Source organism: Cotesia glomerata, linkage group LG10, assembly GCF_020080835.1.
Source record: "Cotesia glomerata isolate CgM1 linkage group LG10, MPM_Cglom_v2.3, whole genome shotgun sequence".
Lineage (NCBI taxonomy): Eukaryota > Metazoa > Arthropoda > Insecta > Hymenoptera > Braconidae > Cotesia > Cotesia glomerata.
Window position 1 is genome coordinate 12819923 of NC_058167.1, and position 17112 is coordinate 12837034.

At 26.9% G+C, this 17112-nt stretch overlaps 3 protein-coding genes and 1 long non-coding RNA gene across 6 annotated transcripts; 2 read left to right on the forward strand and 2 right to left on the reverse strand.

Moving 5' to 3' along the window:
* Positions 1-1169: 1169 nt before the first annotated feature.
* On the reverse strand, positions 1170-6762 carry LOC123273145 (arylsulfatase B-like). 2 transcript variants are annotated; one of them, XM_044740389.1, is made up of 8 exons: positions 6399-6762; positions 4559-4718; positions 4199-4425; positions 3833-4100; positions 3607-3764; positions 2102-2390; positions 1574-1857; positions 1170-1408 (listed from the first exon to the last, which is right to left on the reverse strand). In XM_044740389.1, exons 1-8 carry the CDS (start codon positions 6594-6596, stop codon positions 1253-1255), a joined length of 1740 nt encoding a protein of 579 aa, XP_044596324.1. In that variant the 5' UTR covers positions 6597-6762; the 3' UTR covers positions 1170-1252. The 2 variants fall into 2 exon arrangements, with proteins under 2 accessions (XP_044596324.1, XP_044596326.1); XM_044740391.1 differs by lacking the exon at positions 6399-6762 and adding an exon at positions 6016-6330.
* Positions 6763-7712: 950 nt separating this feature from the next.
* Positions 7713-13912, reverse strand: LOC123273144 (arylsulfatase B-like). The gene is made up of 7 exons (XM_044740388.1): positions 13591-13912; positions 11728-11887; positions 11405-11637; positions 10572-10812; positions 10326-10483; positions 9254-9835; positions 7713-8094 (listed from the first exon to the last, which is right to left on the reverse strand). The coding sequence occupies exons 1-7, from the start codon at positions 13711-13713 to the stop codon at positions 7825-7827; spliced, it is 1767 nt and encodes a 588-aa protein (XP_044596323.1). The 5' UTR covers positions 13714-13912; the 3' UTR covers positions 7713-7824.
* LOC123273159 lies at positions 10702-12458 on the forward strand. 2 transcript variants are annotated; one of them, XR_006511265.1, is made up of 4 exons: positions 10702-10823; positions 11710-11909; positions 12029-12278; positions 12363-12458. It is a non-coding gene; the product is annotated as an uncharacterized LOC123273159 (long non-coding RNA). The 2 variants fall into 2 exon arrangements; XR_006511264.1 differs by having other exon boundaries at positions 12029-12458.
* A 1412-nt stretch (positions 13913-15324) lies between the features above and the next one.
* LOC123273153 (armadillo repeat-containing protein 7) lies at positions 15325-16885 on the forward strand. The gene is made up of 3 exons (XM_044740414.1): positions 15325-15551; positions 15632-15799; positions 16453-16885. Exons 1-3 carry the CDS (start codon positions 15443-15445, stop codon positions 16740-16742), a joined length of 567 nt encoding a protein of 188 aa, XP_044596349.1. The 5' UTR covers positions 15325-15442; the 3' UTR covers positions 16743-16885.
* The last annotated feature ends 227 nt before the right edge of the window (positions 16886-17112 follow it).

Sequence of the window (17112 nt, forward strand, 5' to 3'; positions counted from 1 at the left end):
ACTTTTGGTTGTCGGAAAGAAGAGTACGTCGCTGGGGTGCGAGTGACGTTTTAACTTTGTCAGCTTTCAGGGCTACGGGGTACAAAAAAATAATATAAATTGCTGTTATATTTTATACATATTAATATATTTGAATAATCCATAGGATATAGACAGAGTCTTCTTCGACAATTAATGTGCGCGGAAATTTATGCACCGGACCAAGAGTTTCTGACGCGAGGACGCGGTTATTAAAGCGATATCAAGGTATAACTCACCGATAAGCGATTCTCATCTCCATAATGTTTATACAATGACAACACAGTACAGGCGCCAGTACAAAAATCACCAAAACGAGTTGATCGTTTTACCATTTTTTTTATTTTATTTTCAATGAAATTTTTTTATTATACTTTTTATTATATGAGTTTTGATTTATAATTTTTTTTTAAGATATTTCGTTAAGAAATGATGAAACTGAAATTAGCAGATATTTGACAATTTTTTGATTTTTCTTTTAAAATAAACTAGGTCTAGAAAATTATTTTAAAAAAATTGCATTTATATTTTTTTAGAGTTTCTAAAGATGGAATTTTTTTAAGTAAATTTGACTTGTTATAAGGTAAAAGACCCAGTTACTGACACTGGCCTACTTGTTTGACACTTGCAATTTTATTCCAATTAAAACAATAAAATATTCTCAAAAAAACAATTCTCTTACAATTTATAATTCACAAATTATATTTTTTAATTTATTGGAGTTGGCTTTTTTTTTAATTAAAATAAAATTGCAAGTGTCAATAACTAGGTCTTTTATCTTAATTTGTTTGTTAAATAAATTAAAAAAATTATTAGATGTCTCTCAACTTTAGTACCATTAGGAAATATTAAAACGTGTCATTATTATTATTCTTTATCAAGAAATTTTTCTTTCTGTGTAGTTATCTTGTCAATTAAATATGGTAAGAAAATTGTTAAATAATTTTTAAGACGTTCTTTAAAATTTAGGTTTTAATTTTTTTTTAATTTGAAGATAAATTAATTTTATAAATTATTTTTTGATTTAAAATTTTTATGAGTAATGAGTAGTCATTTTTTAAATTATAAATTTTTATAGTCCGTAAATGAATTGTGTATTAAATTTAAATTTAAGAAATTTTTCTTTCTGTGTAGCTTTTTTTCGTGACTTATTTAAAAAAAGTAAGATTTATTGCTTATTACAGTTAAAATTAATTCTATAAATACAAAACTTAATTATTAATAATTAATAATATTAATATGATAATAATTGGTGATCATGATCATTTAGCCAGGGCATCCATACACCGCCAAAATTACCAGGATAAGAGCTTGGATCCACTGGATTTTTGCTTTGTTCTTGCATTACTCCTCGGTAACTATCAATGTAATGCTCGAGTGTTTGAACCATCTGTAAAAGGGGACAGAAAAATATAAAAGGGATGAAATATAATTTGTCACGTGTCGAGTTAAGTTGTATAGTAATAGTAGTGGTGCGTTTGTGGCTGTCGTTGTGTTGTAAAAGGAAGTAATATAATAAGGATGAAGAGAATAAGTTAATGGATAGTCTACTTACCTCAGGATGTTGCTCAGAAATGTCAGTCGTTTCGCATGGATCAACCCGGAGATCGAATAGACAACGACTTGAACAGTTGGCGTACTTATTAAATGATTTACATACAATCATACTATTGGAACGTAATTGTAATATTTTTTTCGCCGTCATAATGATACCAGTTGTATCTACAATAGCTTGGCTGGCGGGTGAGGATATTACTGCATCTACATCATACGCCGGGGCTAACGGATCGTTATCATCAACATTGTCACCGTAATAGCCGTTGTACAACCGACCGGCTCCTAAAAAAGAAATATATTTTAATATGTAAGTAGGTATTAGTATTTTTTTTTGTTTTTAAAATAAGCTTTTTTTTGTTAGTTATTATTATTATTAATAATAGCTTTGAATTTTTTTGTCTAAATGTTACACGGGTAAAAAATTATATTCATCTAGGTGAAGTATTTGTAGTGCCTTTGGTATGCGTTTAATTAAAATTTACGTAAGTAGTAAGTATTTAGGTGGATAAAAAATATCATTTGTTACCTTTGAGTAATTTGTACTGTCCAAAGATAGCTGCTTCAAGATTTTCCTCGTCAATATTAACCAACAAGGAATTACGTCTACCGAATTTTGCTCGGCTGATGGTGGGCCACTGATTAACGCCATCGATCACTCCCAAGTCAGCGGTCTTACCTCCAGCCGCGCTGTACAGAGTAGGCAGCCAGTCAGTCATGTGGAAAAGATCATCGATGACTTGGGCCTTTTGTTTTATTAATGGGGAAAATATACAAGCTGCTCCGTGGACGCCTCCTTCGAAGAGTGTGAATTTCAACTGGTAATTTTATTTTATATATTAATTTTTTATTTTATTTCATGTAAACATTTATTCAAAAATTTTTTTGATTGTTATTTATATTATTAAGAGAATAAGCAAAATTTTGGGGCGAGTGTTTTTATATGATAAAATGGGTTTTTATGGTTAAATTTGGTATCGTTGGAAAAGACTATCACCTGGAGTTGTGCCTTTTCAAGGTTTCATTTCATTTTACTCGATAGTTAATTCATTATACTAACTATAAGAAATGACCTTGTATCTTGAGAACTATTGACATTTTTAAAGATATAAGCTCATCCCGATGTTACACTCATCAAGACTTGTCATTTGAGTACCCACATCAATTTTTCATATATTTATATAAATTATATATATGTATACATGAAAAATATATAAAAATGCATGTGGGTACTCAAATGAAAGCTTTTGATGAGTGTAACATTGGGATGAGCTTATATCTTTAAAAACGTCAATATTTAAAAAAATACAGGGCATTTTAACAAATATCTTGTGAACTATTGACATTTTTAAAGATATAAACTCATCCTGATGTTACACTCATTAAGACCTTTCATTTGAGTACCCACATCAATTTTTCATATATTTTGTATATTTATATATTATATATATATGTATATATGAAAAATATATCAAAACTGCAAGTGGGTATTCAAATGAAAGCTCTTGATGAGTGTAACATCGGGATGAGTTTGTATCTTTGAAAATCTCAATAATTAAGAAACTACCTTGTATCTTGTGAACTATTGATATTTTTAAAGATATAAGCTCATCCTGATGTTACACTCATTAAGACCTTTCATTTGAGTACCCACATCAATTTTTCATATATTTTGTATATTTATATATTATATATATATGTATTTATGAAAAATATATCAAAAATGTATGTGGGTACTCAAACGAAAACTCTTGATGAGTATAACATCGAGATGAGCTTATATCTTTAAAAACGTCAATAGTTGAAAAGGTACAATGCAATTTAACAAAAGTCATTATTTGGTAATTTTTAAATTACTAATGAGTAAGTGAGAATATAAAAAAATATTGAAGGTTTTTCAAAACATTATAAAGATATTAAATAAATTATCTATGACTTTGAAGATTAAGCATAAAAAAAACTAAATAAATAAAAAAGCAGTGGATCAAAACACTAGTTATTATAAAATTATAGTAATTGCTGATAATAACTTACCCCACGTAATGGATAATTAGATCCATGATTCTCAAGGAATCCTACGGTCTGAGCACCATTATCAGTCATAAATAAAACGATTGAATTTTCAAGCATATTATTCTGGCTTAAGGCTGCAACAACTCGTCCGACTGATTCATCCAACGCGGTCATCATGCCTACAATAATTATTGTCACCAATTAATAGCAATTTATCGCAGTGAGTAAAAAAATATCGCTAAATTACCAGCATATTTACGCCGCTGAAGGTCACGTATATAAGCGAATGTACGATTAACTTCTGCAAAATCACGTGTCTCGAGTGTTTCCTCGGCGTCAGAAGAATGTGGAGCCAGATGAGATATATGAAGATACAAAGGCTGACTTCTGTCATGTTTGTCAATGATTCTGATAGCTTCGTCCGTGAATACATCAGTTGCGTATTCATTTGTGTGAGACCAGTCAGCTTTTATTTCTTGAGCATTATCTCGATGCATATCGTAGCCTGCTTGGCCCTTTATTCATGAAAACATAACACAATACAAAATGGATAATTTATACATCACAAAATTACAAAATTTTATTTTTTATAAATAAATATGTAGATACTTACACGTTCTGTTATTGTATAATTAAAGTATGTAATGTAGCCATTGTAGTAGCCGTAAAAAGTATCAAATCCGCGTCTTGCTGGTGTATATTCATTTGACTGGTATCCTAAATGCCATTTACCGATCATATGTGTCGAGTATCCGAGACGATGGAGATGTTCAGGAAGTAAAGTTGTATTTAATGGAATACCTCGCGCTTCTCCAGCTCTCAGAGGATATCCATACATACCTGATGATTTTAATCATTATTTATAGTTACCAAGAATATTATTTTAATAGTATTATTAATTCATGCAAAAATAAACAATCATATTTAAAATGCGATGCTTATATTAGATTAGTATAATAGTTGTTTTGCGTACCGTCTCTTATCGGATAACGCCCGGTAAAGAATGCCGTTCTTGATGGCGTACACACTGGCAGGACATAGTGGTTTTTTAATATTACACCGTTGTATGCCAATGCGTCGATGTTTGGCGTGGGAATTTGATTTGAACCGTGAAAACTTACGTCGTTCCACCCCTTAATTATTGATAAACAAAAATATACTTTTTGATTTAATCATCTTTATAGATAACTTGTGTAATGTTTTAGCAGAAATTATTTTTAATTGCAAGTAAAAAAGGGAATTTTTTATTTTGATTCTTAACATTGATATTTATCTATTTAATGGGAGTGATGTAAGTAGTTAATTGTTTTAGAATATAAAGTTATTATAGTTGAATTTTTTTTTTGTTATTATATTTACACTTTAAATTATTGAAGAGTATAAAACTGTTTTATTTTTTAAAATTTTTAATAAAAATTTCAGGTGTTAGTCTGAAAATAATTTTCGTAATTAAATTATTTTTGGCTGATGAGAGATAAAAAATCGCTAAATTCATTTAATCTTTAGTCTGAGAATGTAACAGTCATTTGAGTGCAAATATGTGAAATAGTATTGACGTTTATACTTGAGATCGATGATAACTTATGAAAATTAGTGATTTTTGTAAAATATTTAGTATAAAATTATTTATACAAAATTTTTTTTTGTATAGCCATTTAGAAAAAAAAAATTAACTTGAGAGAGAAAATTGTGAGGAAGACCGAAATTGTTTTGGTGCAAGAAGAAATTTTCTTGAGATCAGAAAAATTATTTTAGACTTAAAAATTTTTTTTTCTGTGTAATATTCATTTGATAATCATAACAAAACGTTTCTGATTTACATATTTTTTAATGATAAATTTTATTATAACAATTTTTAAATTAAAAAAATTGTTTGTTTCAATATACTGAAGAAATGAATAATTTCTCATTATTACATAGAATTAATTATTAAGTGTTATATAAAACTATATTCTTCAAAAAATAAATTTAATTACATTTCAATCAATTATTAATTTTCATGCGATTTTTTCTATGTAATTATATCTAATAATCAAAAAATTGATTATAGAAAATACACTAAAAAAAATTTTTTTCTTTAAAAGAACAATTTAAGTTTATCAACTGATAAAAAAAAATATCAATACTTATCCACTGTAAAAACATACGAATAGTTTTATTTAAATAAAATAAACACTATTTCTATGATTATCGAAAATATATTGAAAAAAATTTTCTTAATAGTAAAAAAAAATTTTAATTATCTCTTATAATTTTTTTGCATTTTAAATGTTATAATCACAATTGAAATTTTAAATTTTACTACACAATTTTTCTTGTTAAAAAACTGTTTGCTCAGTTGCGAATTTGATAACACATTTAAAATTTCCACTATACAAACCACATATTTTACTTAAAAAATCAAGATAAAATAATACTCTGAATACTAACAAGATCATCAGCGAGCATAACAATAATATGAGGTTTCTTCCTCAATTTAAAAAGTTTATTAACATAAAAAATGTCATCAGCTACAGTAAAACCAACAAAGATAAAAAACAAACCGAAAAAATTTTTAAAAATCATTGTAACGCTTAATTAATTAATTAACCCGTTCTCTTCAAAAGTATTATAACAACTGTCGTAGACTGTGTATTTAAACCGCTTTTTAAATTAAAAAAAACATCCTTGACTCAATTGCAATTACAGATAATCTAAATGTTATATTTTATCCTTGTTTAAAACGTTACTTGTAACTTGTAACATACACTTGAACTTACACTTAGTAATGCGGGCTTGTAAAATTAATTACGACAGTATAAATAGTAACTTACCATATCATCAGTGATAATGACAATTATATTAGGCTTGACCGTTATCTTTTTAATTAATTTATCACCCCACGGAACTTTAGATCTTGAAGCGGCGATACAAATAAATACAGAAACTAAAATCACAGCAGTTATCACTGATAATATTCTTATTAAATTTAACAGTTTTGAAGACTTCATGTTTAAAGAATGTGATATCATTCAGCGACTGACTATCCACCGTTCGAATGTCAGGATTAAAAAATAAAAAAACATTAAACTTGCCGTTGAAGTCTCGACAACCTCGGTGACAGTAAAATTGATTCGGATATGCTTTCATGAGCAATACGGAAAACAACATGAAAATTTATTTATTTCCGCTATATTTACTGAATAAATGTCAAGTTCGAAAGTTTTTTTTTAATACACATCAACTATTTTCTATTTCATTTGACATTAAATCATATAATTAAAATAAATTATTTCATTATTCTTATTATTGTACAATTCGAGTCACGGCCATGCGAGTCAGAAAAAATTCATCCGAAGAAATGAAAGTAAAAACTATATCTCTGTTTTTATAATTAGTTCTCATAAAATCGAAGATTTAATTTATTTTCATTAATTAATTGTCTACAGCAAAAATTATTTTTTTTTTTTGCCCACTATACAAAAGCTTAAAAAGAAACATATAAATTATGATACAAAAATAAAAAATGATTTGATCAAGGATTCTATATTGAAAACTCAGGGTTACATAAAACAGGTTTGTGTATTTACAATTATCTTAATCTATATGTGTCTTAAACTGTTAAATTTAAAATGGAATACTTTAAATTGGTAAATAACAAATTATAAATAAATAAATTTATATAAAAAAAGAAACATTATCAGGATTAAAATATTTAACCAATTAAATAATATTGCTATTAGTTTTTTTGTCTGTTTTTTAATCTCGACAATTGATCAATTATTAATTAATTAATTTCTAATAGTTACAATGTTAACTAAATATTTAATAATAATAGATGCGCTCAAGTATTTCGTTATTGAAATTTAAATAATTTTAAATGAAAATTAATTTGGCAGAAATTTGATAATTTTTTTAACAAATAAATTATGGAAAAAAAAATTAACTTGTAGAAATTTTAAAAAATTACAAATGCAATTTTTTAAAAATAATTTTTTTAACAAATTTATTTATTAAATTAATTGAAATTTAGTAAATAACTTAATTAATTTATTAAATTAATTAAATTATTTATTTAATTAATTGAAAGTGAAAATTAAAAAAAAAACTTTCATTTGTAAAAAAATTCAATTTGTTATTTTTTTGTTAATAGCTAAAAAATAAAAAATTGAACGTATGAAATCCTTAAACCTGCTTACGTAATACTTGAACACTTCCTAGTGAGAAAAGAAAAGAAATAGTCGCAGAACAGCATTTTTTTTAGCTCATGACAGAGTCATTGAGTCCAAAGAAAGCACTTATACTGACAATAAGTAAAGCTATTCCAACATGAACACACACTGCTAACGTACAAACTGTTGCTGCTGCATTGTTCCCTGGCCAAGGGTAGATAGTTGGTCCCTGATCAAGCCAGGGTGCCCAGGTGTCGTTCCGTCTTTTAGGATCGGCCATCTCGTCAATTGGCAGCTTCGGCTGCCTCACTAATACACTGCCGTATTTTTCCAGGATCATATCCAGCTCGGAGACAACCTATTATTATTTACAAATCATTATTAGTAATTCCCATTATTCTGAATTTTTAACCCGTTGAGGACACACGGGGTCCAGTGGACCCCAGGTGAACTTTGAGGCAATTTTAAATTTAGAAGATTTATAAATTAGTCTCATTTATAAATCTTTCTATATTATTTTGCATGTTTAAATGTATTATTCTCATTTTAAGTGACTGACCGAAATTCGTAACTTCAAACTTCAGAATAAATATTTTTTTTTCAAATTTTATCAAATATTGATTTTTTTCCTCAAAATATATTGTTTTCCGAATAAAATAGCGACAGTTTTTTTTTTCGATATTGTAAAAATCAAAATTTCTGCGACTTTTTTTATAAAAAAAGTTCAATTTTGTAAATTTTTTTTTCTAAACAATTTTTCAGTATTTTTAAATTATTAGAAATTAAAAATAACTATTAAGATATTTAGAAGGAATGTTATATTAAAGTTTGGTGGCAATTATAAGTCAATACATCTCACATAGGAAACGTTTGTTTATTGAATGCACTGATGAAAGACGATCTGAAAGGTTGGCTGTAAAGAAGAATAACGTAAACTTTAAGATTCCAAACTACTATGAATATTCGTTTGTTGTTACGTCAATTCGTTTTTGGGAAGAATTTCCATCAGATATTATAAATGCACCGAGCTTAGACATTTTTAAGAATCCAATATTTGATTACTTGTTTGATTTAGATACTTGATAAGTTTATTTTTGGTTAAATTATGAAGAAAGCAGTATGAGGATAAATAAAAACTTAAATACTGTAACTAAATTTCAAAACATGAACCTTAGTCTACCTTGTATTGTTGTTCTATAGAGCTTTTCGGTTAACTCGATTAAGATTAAGATTAATATTAAAATTACTATTATGAAAACTGTATTGGAAATTATTTTCCCAGTATTTATCGTACTTTAGTACGTAAAACAATAAATTTGTTTAGTTTATATAGATTAATCTAGTTTTAAGACTCTACTTCACTGTAAATGCTGTAAATATTATATTTGTTGTATATTTGCCATTTGGCTGTTGTGCCTTGGCATAAATTAATAAATCTACTCTAATCTAATCTAATTTATTCGACGTGTGTCCTCAACGGGTTAATAATATACTGAGAAAGTAATTTGTAAAAGAACCTTTGGATATCTTTTAGCGATGTTTGTCCTCTCGCAGGGATCTGTAAGAATGTTGAAGAGACACTCTGTTTCATTGCAATAAGAAAAAGTACTTTTGTGCTCGCACACAACTGTCGCGTTCTCCCATAAGTGAGTCATGTAAGTCGGCTGGGTCATTGGGTGGCCCAAGTGAGCGTGGATCGCCGAAGAGACCACGCTGGTGTGGACCAAAGTGAAATTATAGGCCACTGCGTCGTGATTTTTTCCAGACTCTCCGTAATACTGATCGTAGTACCCGCGCTTGTAAGTACCGCGGACTAATTTATAATTGCGCTTAATAACTCCTTCTGTTTTAGACTCCTCGTCGATGTTCAGCAGGAGTTCATGACGGGGAGGATCTCTGCCCCGGTTCAAGTGTGGCCAGTGATCCACGCCGTCGATTCCGCCCAAATCTACGACGTTCCCTCCAGCTGCTGAATACAAAGTCGGGAGCCAGTCGGTCACGTGCATTAGGTTGTTCGCTACACGAGCCATTGCGTGCAATCGTGGAGACCAAATTGCTGCTACACCTCTCACACCACCCTCGTACAACGTATACTTGGTCTGAAAAATTTTATATCAACTTTTATTGTATTTTAATTACTTTGTATTATTTTATCTATAGAAAATTTTTAATTGTTTAATTATCAAACTTTTGTGGTCAATTTTTTATAAATTTATTTTTTTATTTTTGAGATTAAAATTATTAAAATGTAATTTTTTAAAATTTTTAATCAATACTTTGACGGACTAATAAAATTTTAAAAATTTCGCGAAATTATATGAAAATTAATTTAGCTGATATTTAATGGTTTTAAAAATTTTTGTAACAAATAAATTATAGCAAAAAAAATTGACATTTAGAAATTTTTAAAAATTAAAAATGTAATTTCTAGAAAAAAAATTTTTTTTGTTAACAAAAATTAAAAAATTTTCAAGTGACTGCTAACTTTAATATCATAAATAAATTTAGCAGATATTTAATAATTTTTAGAATTTTTTTTTTTTAATAAATTATGGCAATAATTTAATAAAATTTTTTTTAAATACTTACACCTCTCAGTGGCCAATTGGATCCAGAATTGCGATGCGTTCCAATAGTTGGTGCTCCATTATCAGTCATAAAAACAATTATACTGTCTTTCAACATATTCTTATCACCTAAAGTCGCAACAATGCGGCCTAATGACTCATCAATCCGTGATACCATCACTAAAATCAGTTTAAAAATTTCATTAATTATTTGACATTTTATATTTTATGTTATAATAATAATAATGCTAAATAAACATTAAATTACAGGCATATTTCCGGCGATTTGGATCACGAATATGAGCAAAGTTTTCCATATAAGGATTGTCGAGCGGTGCTTCTATTGGAGCATGAACACCAAGATGACTCAATTGGAGGTACAGCGGGTTCGTCGAGTCGTGATTTTCAATTATACGTACTGCTTCTTCAGTGAACAAATCCGTGGCGTATTGGTTGCGAATGTCGTGAGCCGGACAATCATCTCGATGCAAATCGAACCCACTGGCATTCTGGAATATTTGTAAGGAATATTCATATTTACAATTTATAAAATTTTAGTTTTAAACTAATAATTTTATGAAACTTAAGTTAGCCGACATTTAGAAATTTTTAGAATTTTTTTTATTAGAAAAATTATTGTAAAAAAAAAAAAAAAATTTCATTTATAAAAAACTTGAAAAACTATAAGTGCAATTTTTTAAAAATATTTTTTAGTTATAATTAATTAAATTAAAAAAAATGTCAGCTAACTTGAGTATTATAATAATTTTGATATTGAATTTAACGAGTATCTAAAAATTTTTTTAATTTTTATAACAATCAAATTATAATTAAAAAAATAGAGCAAAATAATTCCAAATGTAGAAATTTTTAAAAATTAAAAGTGCTAATTTTTAAAAACATTATTTTTATATTAATTGTTTTTAATTTTTTTTCAATAATTAAATTAGAGCAAAAAAATATTTTTAAAAAATTGCACTTACAGTTTTTCAAGTTTTTTACAAATGAAATTATTTTTTTGCAATAAAAAAATATTCTAAAAATTTTTAGATCTCAGCTAACTTAATTTTTATAATTAATAATTATATAATAATAAATTACTCCTGAAGGTGAATTGTATCTGTAGTCAAAGTAAGCAATATGGCTGTTATAGAATCCAAAAAAGTGATCAAAACCCCGCTCCAGAGGAGTGTGTTGCTTAGTGTAGAATCCCAGGTGCCACTTGCCGATAAGTCTTGTGGAGTATCCAAGATCTCGGAGATACTCCGGGAGAATTCGTACGTTTAATGGTAGTCCACGTGGTTCACCGCCTACTATTCCTTCCCCTTGCATTCCTATTGATTTAAATAACAGGTATTTTAGATTAATTACAATTATTATACAAACCATCTGTTTAACTGTCTTAGATAAAGAAATATACAAACCCATCCGTATCGGATATTTCCCCGACATAAATGCAGCTCTGGTTGGCGTACATGACGGCAGTGTGTAATGTCTATTCAATATTATCCCGTTGTAAGCCAGAGCATCAATGTTCGGCGTAAAAATTTGACTGGATCCATGGAAACTTACGTCATTCCATCCCTATGCATTTATAGATTAATTAGTGAGTAAAAAAATTTTTAATTGGCTCGAGTTATTTTTAATTGCTAGCTGAGTTATATATTAAATTTTATAGAGTAATGTAGAGATAGTTGTAATTCATATTTTGCTTGTAATGCATAGGGGCAAGTGTGGACATATAATATGAAGATGATGATGATGATGATTATATACAGCGTTGTATAACTGGTATAGCGGTACAGTTGTCTTAGCGACTTTGAAGAAAATAATTATTTGTTGTGTCGGTTGTTGTGAGTCATCATCCGAAGAGCATCCTCATTGACCATGTGGGCGTTGATAACATAACGTGTCAGCCTTTAGTAATTGTCTTAACTAAGGCTCTCATTAATTCAAGACAATTTTATACTACAGAGTAATCATATCAAATTAAATATGTAGATATATGAAGGAAGAAAATATTTTAATTTCCTATTTTGTTAACTTCAATTTGAATTAGGATGCCTGAAAAAAATACTAAGTGGACCAGATTGATAATAACAAGAAGAAATATAATGATAATGATGATGAAGGTTAAGATGGGCATTTATTTATAATCTTGGTAATTATTTTTATGCAGAGTTTGCTACTACACGGAAATAACAAGATCATACTGGATATCATCCCAAATTATACTGAGTGAAAAAAAATTTCAGATAGTAGCTAGTGTAATCCAGATTACAATGAGTATACTGATAGAAAATTTATATTGACTCAAGAGATATTTTCTTGATCTAAGAATTTATTTTGGAAGAAAAATGATTATTTTGCTTCAAGAATTTTTTGTCTTGGTTTATATTTTCTTGGCTTAAGAAATGTATGTCTTTGTTGGATAAGTCTTGTATCTTTACTAAAAACTTTATTATCTTTAATCGATACATTTAAATTTTTCAACTAAAATAACATTATTGTTTAAAAAACTTTAAATTTTTGGTTTAAATAATAATTTCTTCATTCAAGATGTTATTGAAGTAAATAAAAAAATTTTTTTATAGATTTTCGATTTAAAATAATTCTAAAAATATAGTAATATTATAATTAAATATAATTAATATAATATAATATAATATAATTAAATATAAATAATATAATTAAATATAAATAATATAATTAAATATAATTAATACAATATAATTAATTAAATATAATTAAATATAAAAAAAAAGCTATTCTTAAAACAAGTCGGTAATATTTTGGATCATGTTATCACCTATCTTGAACCAAGAGACAAAAATTCTTGAATGAAATATATCTACATCTAGTCTCAAGAGTTTATTTCTTGAATTAAGACAGCTAGAAATTTTGAAACAAAAATCAACTTTTGAAGAAAAGATGTTTCTTGAACCAAGATTGTTTTTCTATCAGTGTATAATCCAGATATCACGCAGTATAATCCAGATATCATGCAGTATAATCTTGATTTTCTTAGCTGCTATCTGAAATTTTTTTTCACCACAGATATCACTGAGTATAATCTGGAATGATATCCAGTGTCATCTTCTTCTTTCTGTGTAAGTAATGATACTAAGTATGATAAATAATAATTGTTTTTACATCAATAAATATTTTGAAGTACTTAAATGTTAAATATTTAATTATGATTATTTATTTTTTACAGACCGGTGTCGAGAATCAAACACAGGTCTTACGCGCAAGAGTTCTGCGACCTCTATCGTAATTTGACTTACCAAATCATCCACCATGAAGATAATAATATGAGGTGCAGATTCATACTGTCCGTCATGAAATTTAGCACAGAATCCGGAAGAAAATAAAAGAGTAAGTGTCCAGCAAACGGAAAAAAACCGCATTTTTGTAATTAAAATCACCAGGCACAACTAAATTATTTATTTACAGGCACTTTAAGTGAAACTTTCTTAGGGTTCTTGGGAAGAATATCAAAACATGGTAAACCAGCGACTGGAGGCCCTTGATGAGAGCCATGAATTTATATACTACACCCACAATTAAATATTTGTGTGGGTAAGTGTATGTATCTAAAGTTGAATGAAATGTATGTAGGGGATGTGGAAGACTGGAAGATGCTCTTGATGATTACATCAATGAAACAAATAACGTAGCTGGTACTTGTTACGTTTATTATGCGTCATGTATACTCTTCTCTATTGCTCTTGCTCGTAAGTCTAGCTTATCAGATTACTTGCTTAGTCTAATAAATTTTAGATTAGTTTTTTTGTTTTTTAAATATTGGAAATCTTAATTTAGGGAAAAAATATGCAATTTTTTATTTGGGAGTCGGGTAATTGTCTTATACAGGTAATAAATTAAATTGATATATATTTCTTTAAATAATATCAATTATATAACATTTGTAAACATTTACAAAAGTATAATTATAATTAATTAATAATTATAATTATATATAAAAAAATTATAAAGACTGCCACTAAAAATTTTTGCCAACAAATTATCGTAATTGTCTTTTAATGCTAATGTCAATATTTATTTTTTCTTTTTTTTTAATATTGAGTAAATAAATTTTTATTTGAAAGAGATAATAATAACTTTAAATTGTGTAGTTATAAAAAAATAATTTAGAAAGTGTCCTAATCACATTTGTAGGAAACTAAATAATAATAATGTGTTTCAAAAATTATTTTGCGATAATTATAAATATAAAGGATATATCATAATTCATAATGAATGTTCGGCAACTCTTTGGTCTTAATATTAACCATTATTAATCTTATTTATGAATCCTATAATTAAAACAACGAAATAGTAAGTCGCCCTATGAAGGGTAAAGGTCAAGTGAAGTTAAGTAGTAATACCAATTACTTTATTCATCGTTTCCTTCCCGAAATACTGGGCGTTTTTAAAGCATTGCATACATCATTCATAGTACACAACATATTACACTACTTTTAATGGGATTATCGAATAATTAAATAATTCAACGTGAAATTAGGGCCCCTATTTGACTTATTCTCTCAAAACCCGTTAGTTAATTAACAAGTGTCAGGTTGTTAAGAAATTATTAAATAATAATTTTATTAATTTTAAAAAATATTTAATTTTAACAAAAATTTTATAATTATTTGTAAATTTATTAATTACATAAAAAATTATAAAAATTTTTTTATTTCTTCTTTTATAATATTTTATTTATATCTTATAAATTATAAATAATAATCTAAAAATTTTTTATAAATTATTTAAAAAAAATAAAAATTTTTACTATTTCTTCACATACTTACAATTATTTAAATTTATATTAGATAAATATTGAGAAGAAGAAATTATATATTTTTTTTTTGTATTTTTAGTTCTTCACTATTTTCATAATTATTAAAACATGCATAATCAAATTAAACTAGTTTAATTAATCGAAACACAAGATAGTAGAAGAAAAATAATATTCTGTTTAATCTTGTATTTGAATTTACGAAAATAATTTCCAGATGACGCTAGCCTCCAATCAGCTGTAGTGCGGTGGTGATGGTAACTGTTGATGTCACGTTACCTTGAAGGTTATTTTGTTTTTAGTTAAAAATTTTAATTAATAAAATGGAATAAGAAATGTTTTCTACTAAAAAACGACTAATTGAACGCACTGGTTACAATAATACAGGTCGTTATGATTATTTAAAATTATTATCCACGGAATTGAAAACATCAAAGTCCAGAGGTAATGTTTATTGTTTTGTAAAAAAATAATAATAAGATCACAATAATATTAATAATAATTATAACAATATTTATTTACAGAAGCTAGAAAACAAGTATTAGCAAATTTATCAAACTTTGCATATGACCCAGTTAATTATGATTACATGCGACAATTAAGAATAGTTGATTTATTTTTACATGTACTTTCTGAGTCTGATAAAGTTTTTGTACAATATGCAATTGGAGGTCTTTGTAATTTATGCTTAGGTAATCTTATGACTTACTACTATATTATTAATTTATAATAATACTAAAGTTAGCCGACTTTTTTAATTTTTTTTCATTAATTAAATTAGAACAAAAAAATATTTTTTTAAAATTGCACTTACAGTTTTTCAAATTTTTTACATATGAAATTTTTTTTTGTAATAATTTTTTTCAATAAAAAAAAATTCTATAAATTTTCAAATTTCGGCTAACTTAATTTTCATAATTTATAAGATACTGAAATTAGCAAACATCTGATAAATTTTTTTATTTTTATTAAAAATTAATTATGAAAAAAAAATATTCACTTGTAATTTTTTTAAATTTCTAGATAAGAATTTTTTTTTATTAAAATTTTTTTAAAACAATCGAAAAAATTGATGAAATTAAAGCTAGCAGTCACTTGATTATTTTTTATTTTTTTCTTTTTAACAAATAAATTTTCTTCCAAAAAATTATTTTTTAAAAATTGCATTTTTAATTTTTTAAAATTTCTACACATCAATTTTTTTTTATAATTTTTTTTTGCCATAATTTATTTGTTAAAATTATCAAAATCTGCTAAATTAATTTTCACAAAAAATCGACAGTTGTCTGTTAATTTCAGTATCATTAATTTATACCCAGTAATTAAATTAATTATTTAACTACAGATCCAATAAATAAGGAATATATAATTCGCAATCACGGAGTACAGTTAATAAAACCACTTCTTTCATCAAATGATGAACCATCTCTGCTATCGGCGATTACTACGCTAATGTTTTTAATCACAGAAACATCTAGAGCAGAAATAATAACACCGGAACTGATAAACCAACTAGTTACTTTATCTCATTCGTCAAATAATCGTGTTAAAAATTTAGCGACCATTTTTTTACAAGACTACTGTGGTTTTAATGACACTGAAACCTCTGCAGTAGCTAGTACATCAACTGGATAATATATAAAAAATGTATTTATCAAAATTAACAAGGCGACTAAGTATTTCATCCCGAAAATTTACAAGTGAATTTGACTTTGAAAGAAAATTCAAGGTTGGCGATAAGGTTTCGGTGGTTAGAAAAATAACCGAGGATGATGTAATGAATTTTGCAAAATTAACAAATGATTATAATCCCATTCATGTAAGTGCAGAGAAGAAATTAGTACATGGTGCTTTGCTGAATGGATTTTTGTCCGGAGTACTTGGGACGAAACTTCCTGGACCCGGGACGATTGTCGTCCACCAGACTCTTAATTTTCTAAAGCCTTGTTATGCGGGTGACACTATTGACATAACAATTGAAATTTTGTCAGCAAGAAAAATAATA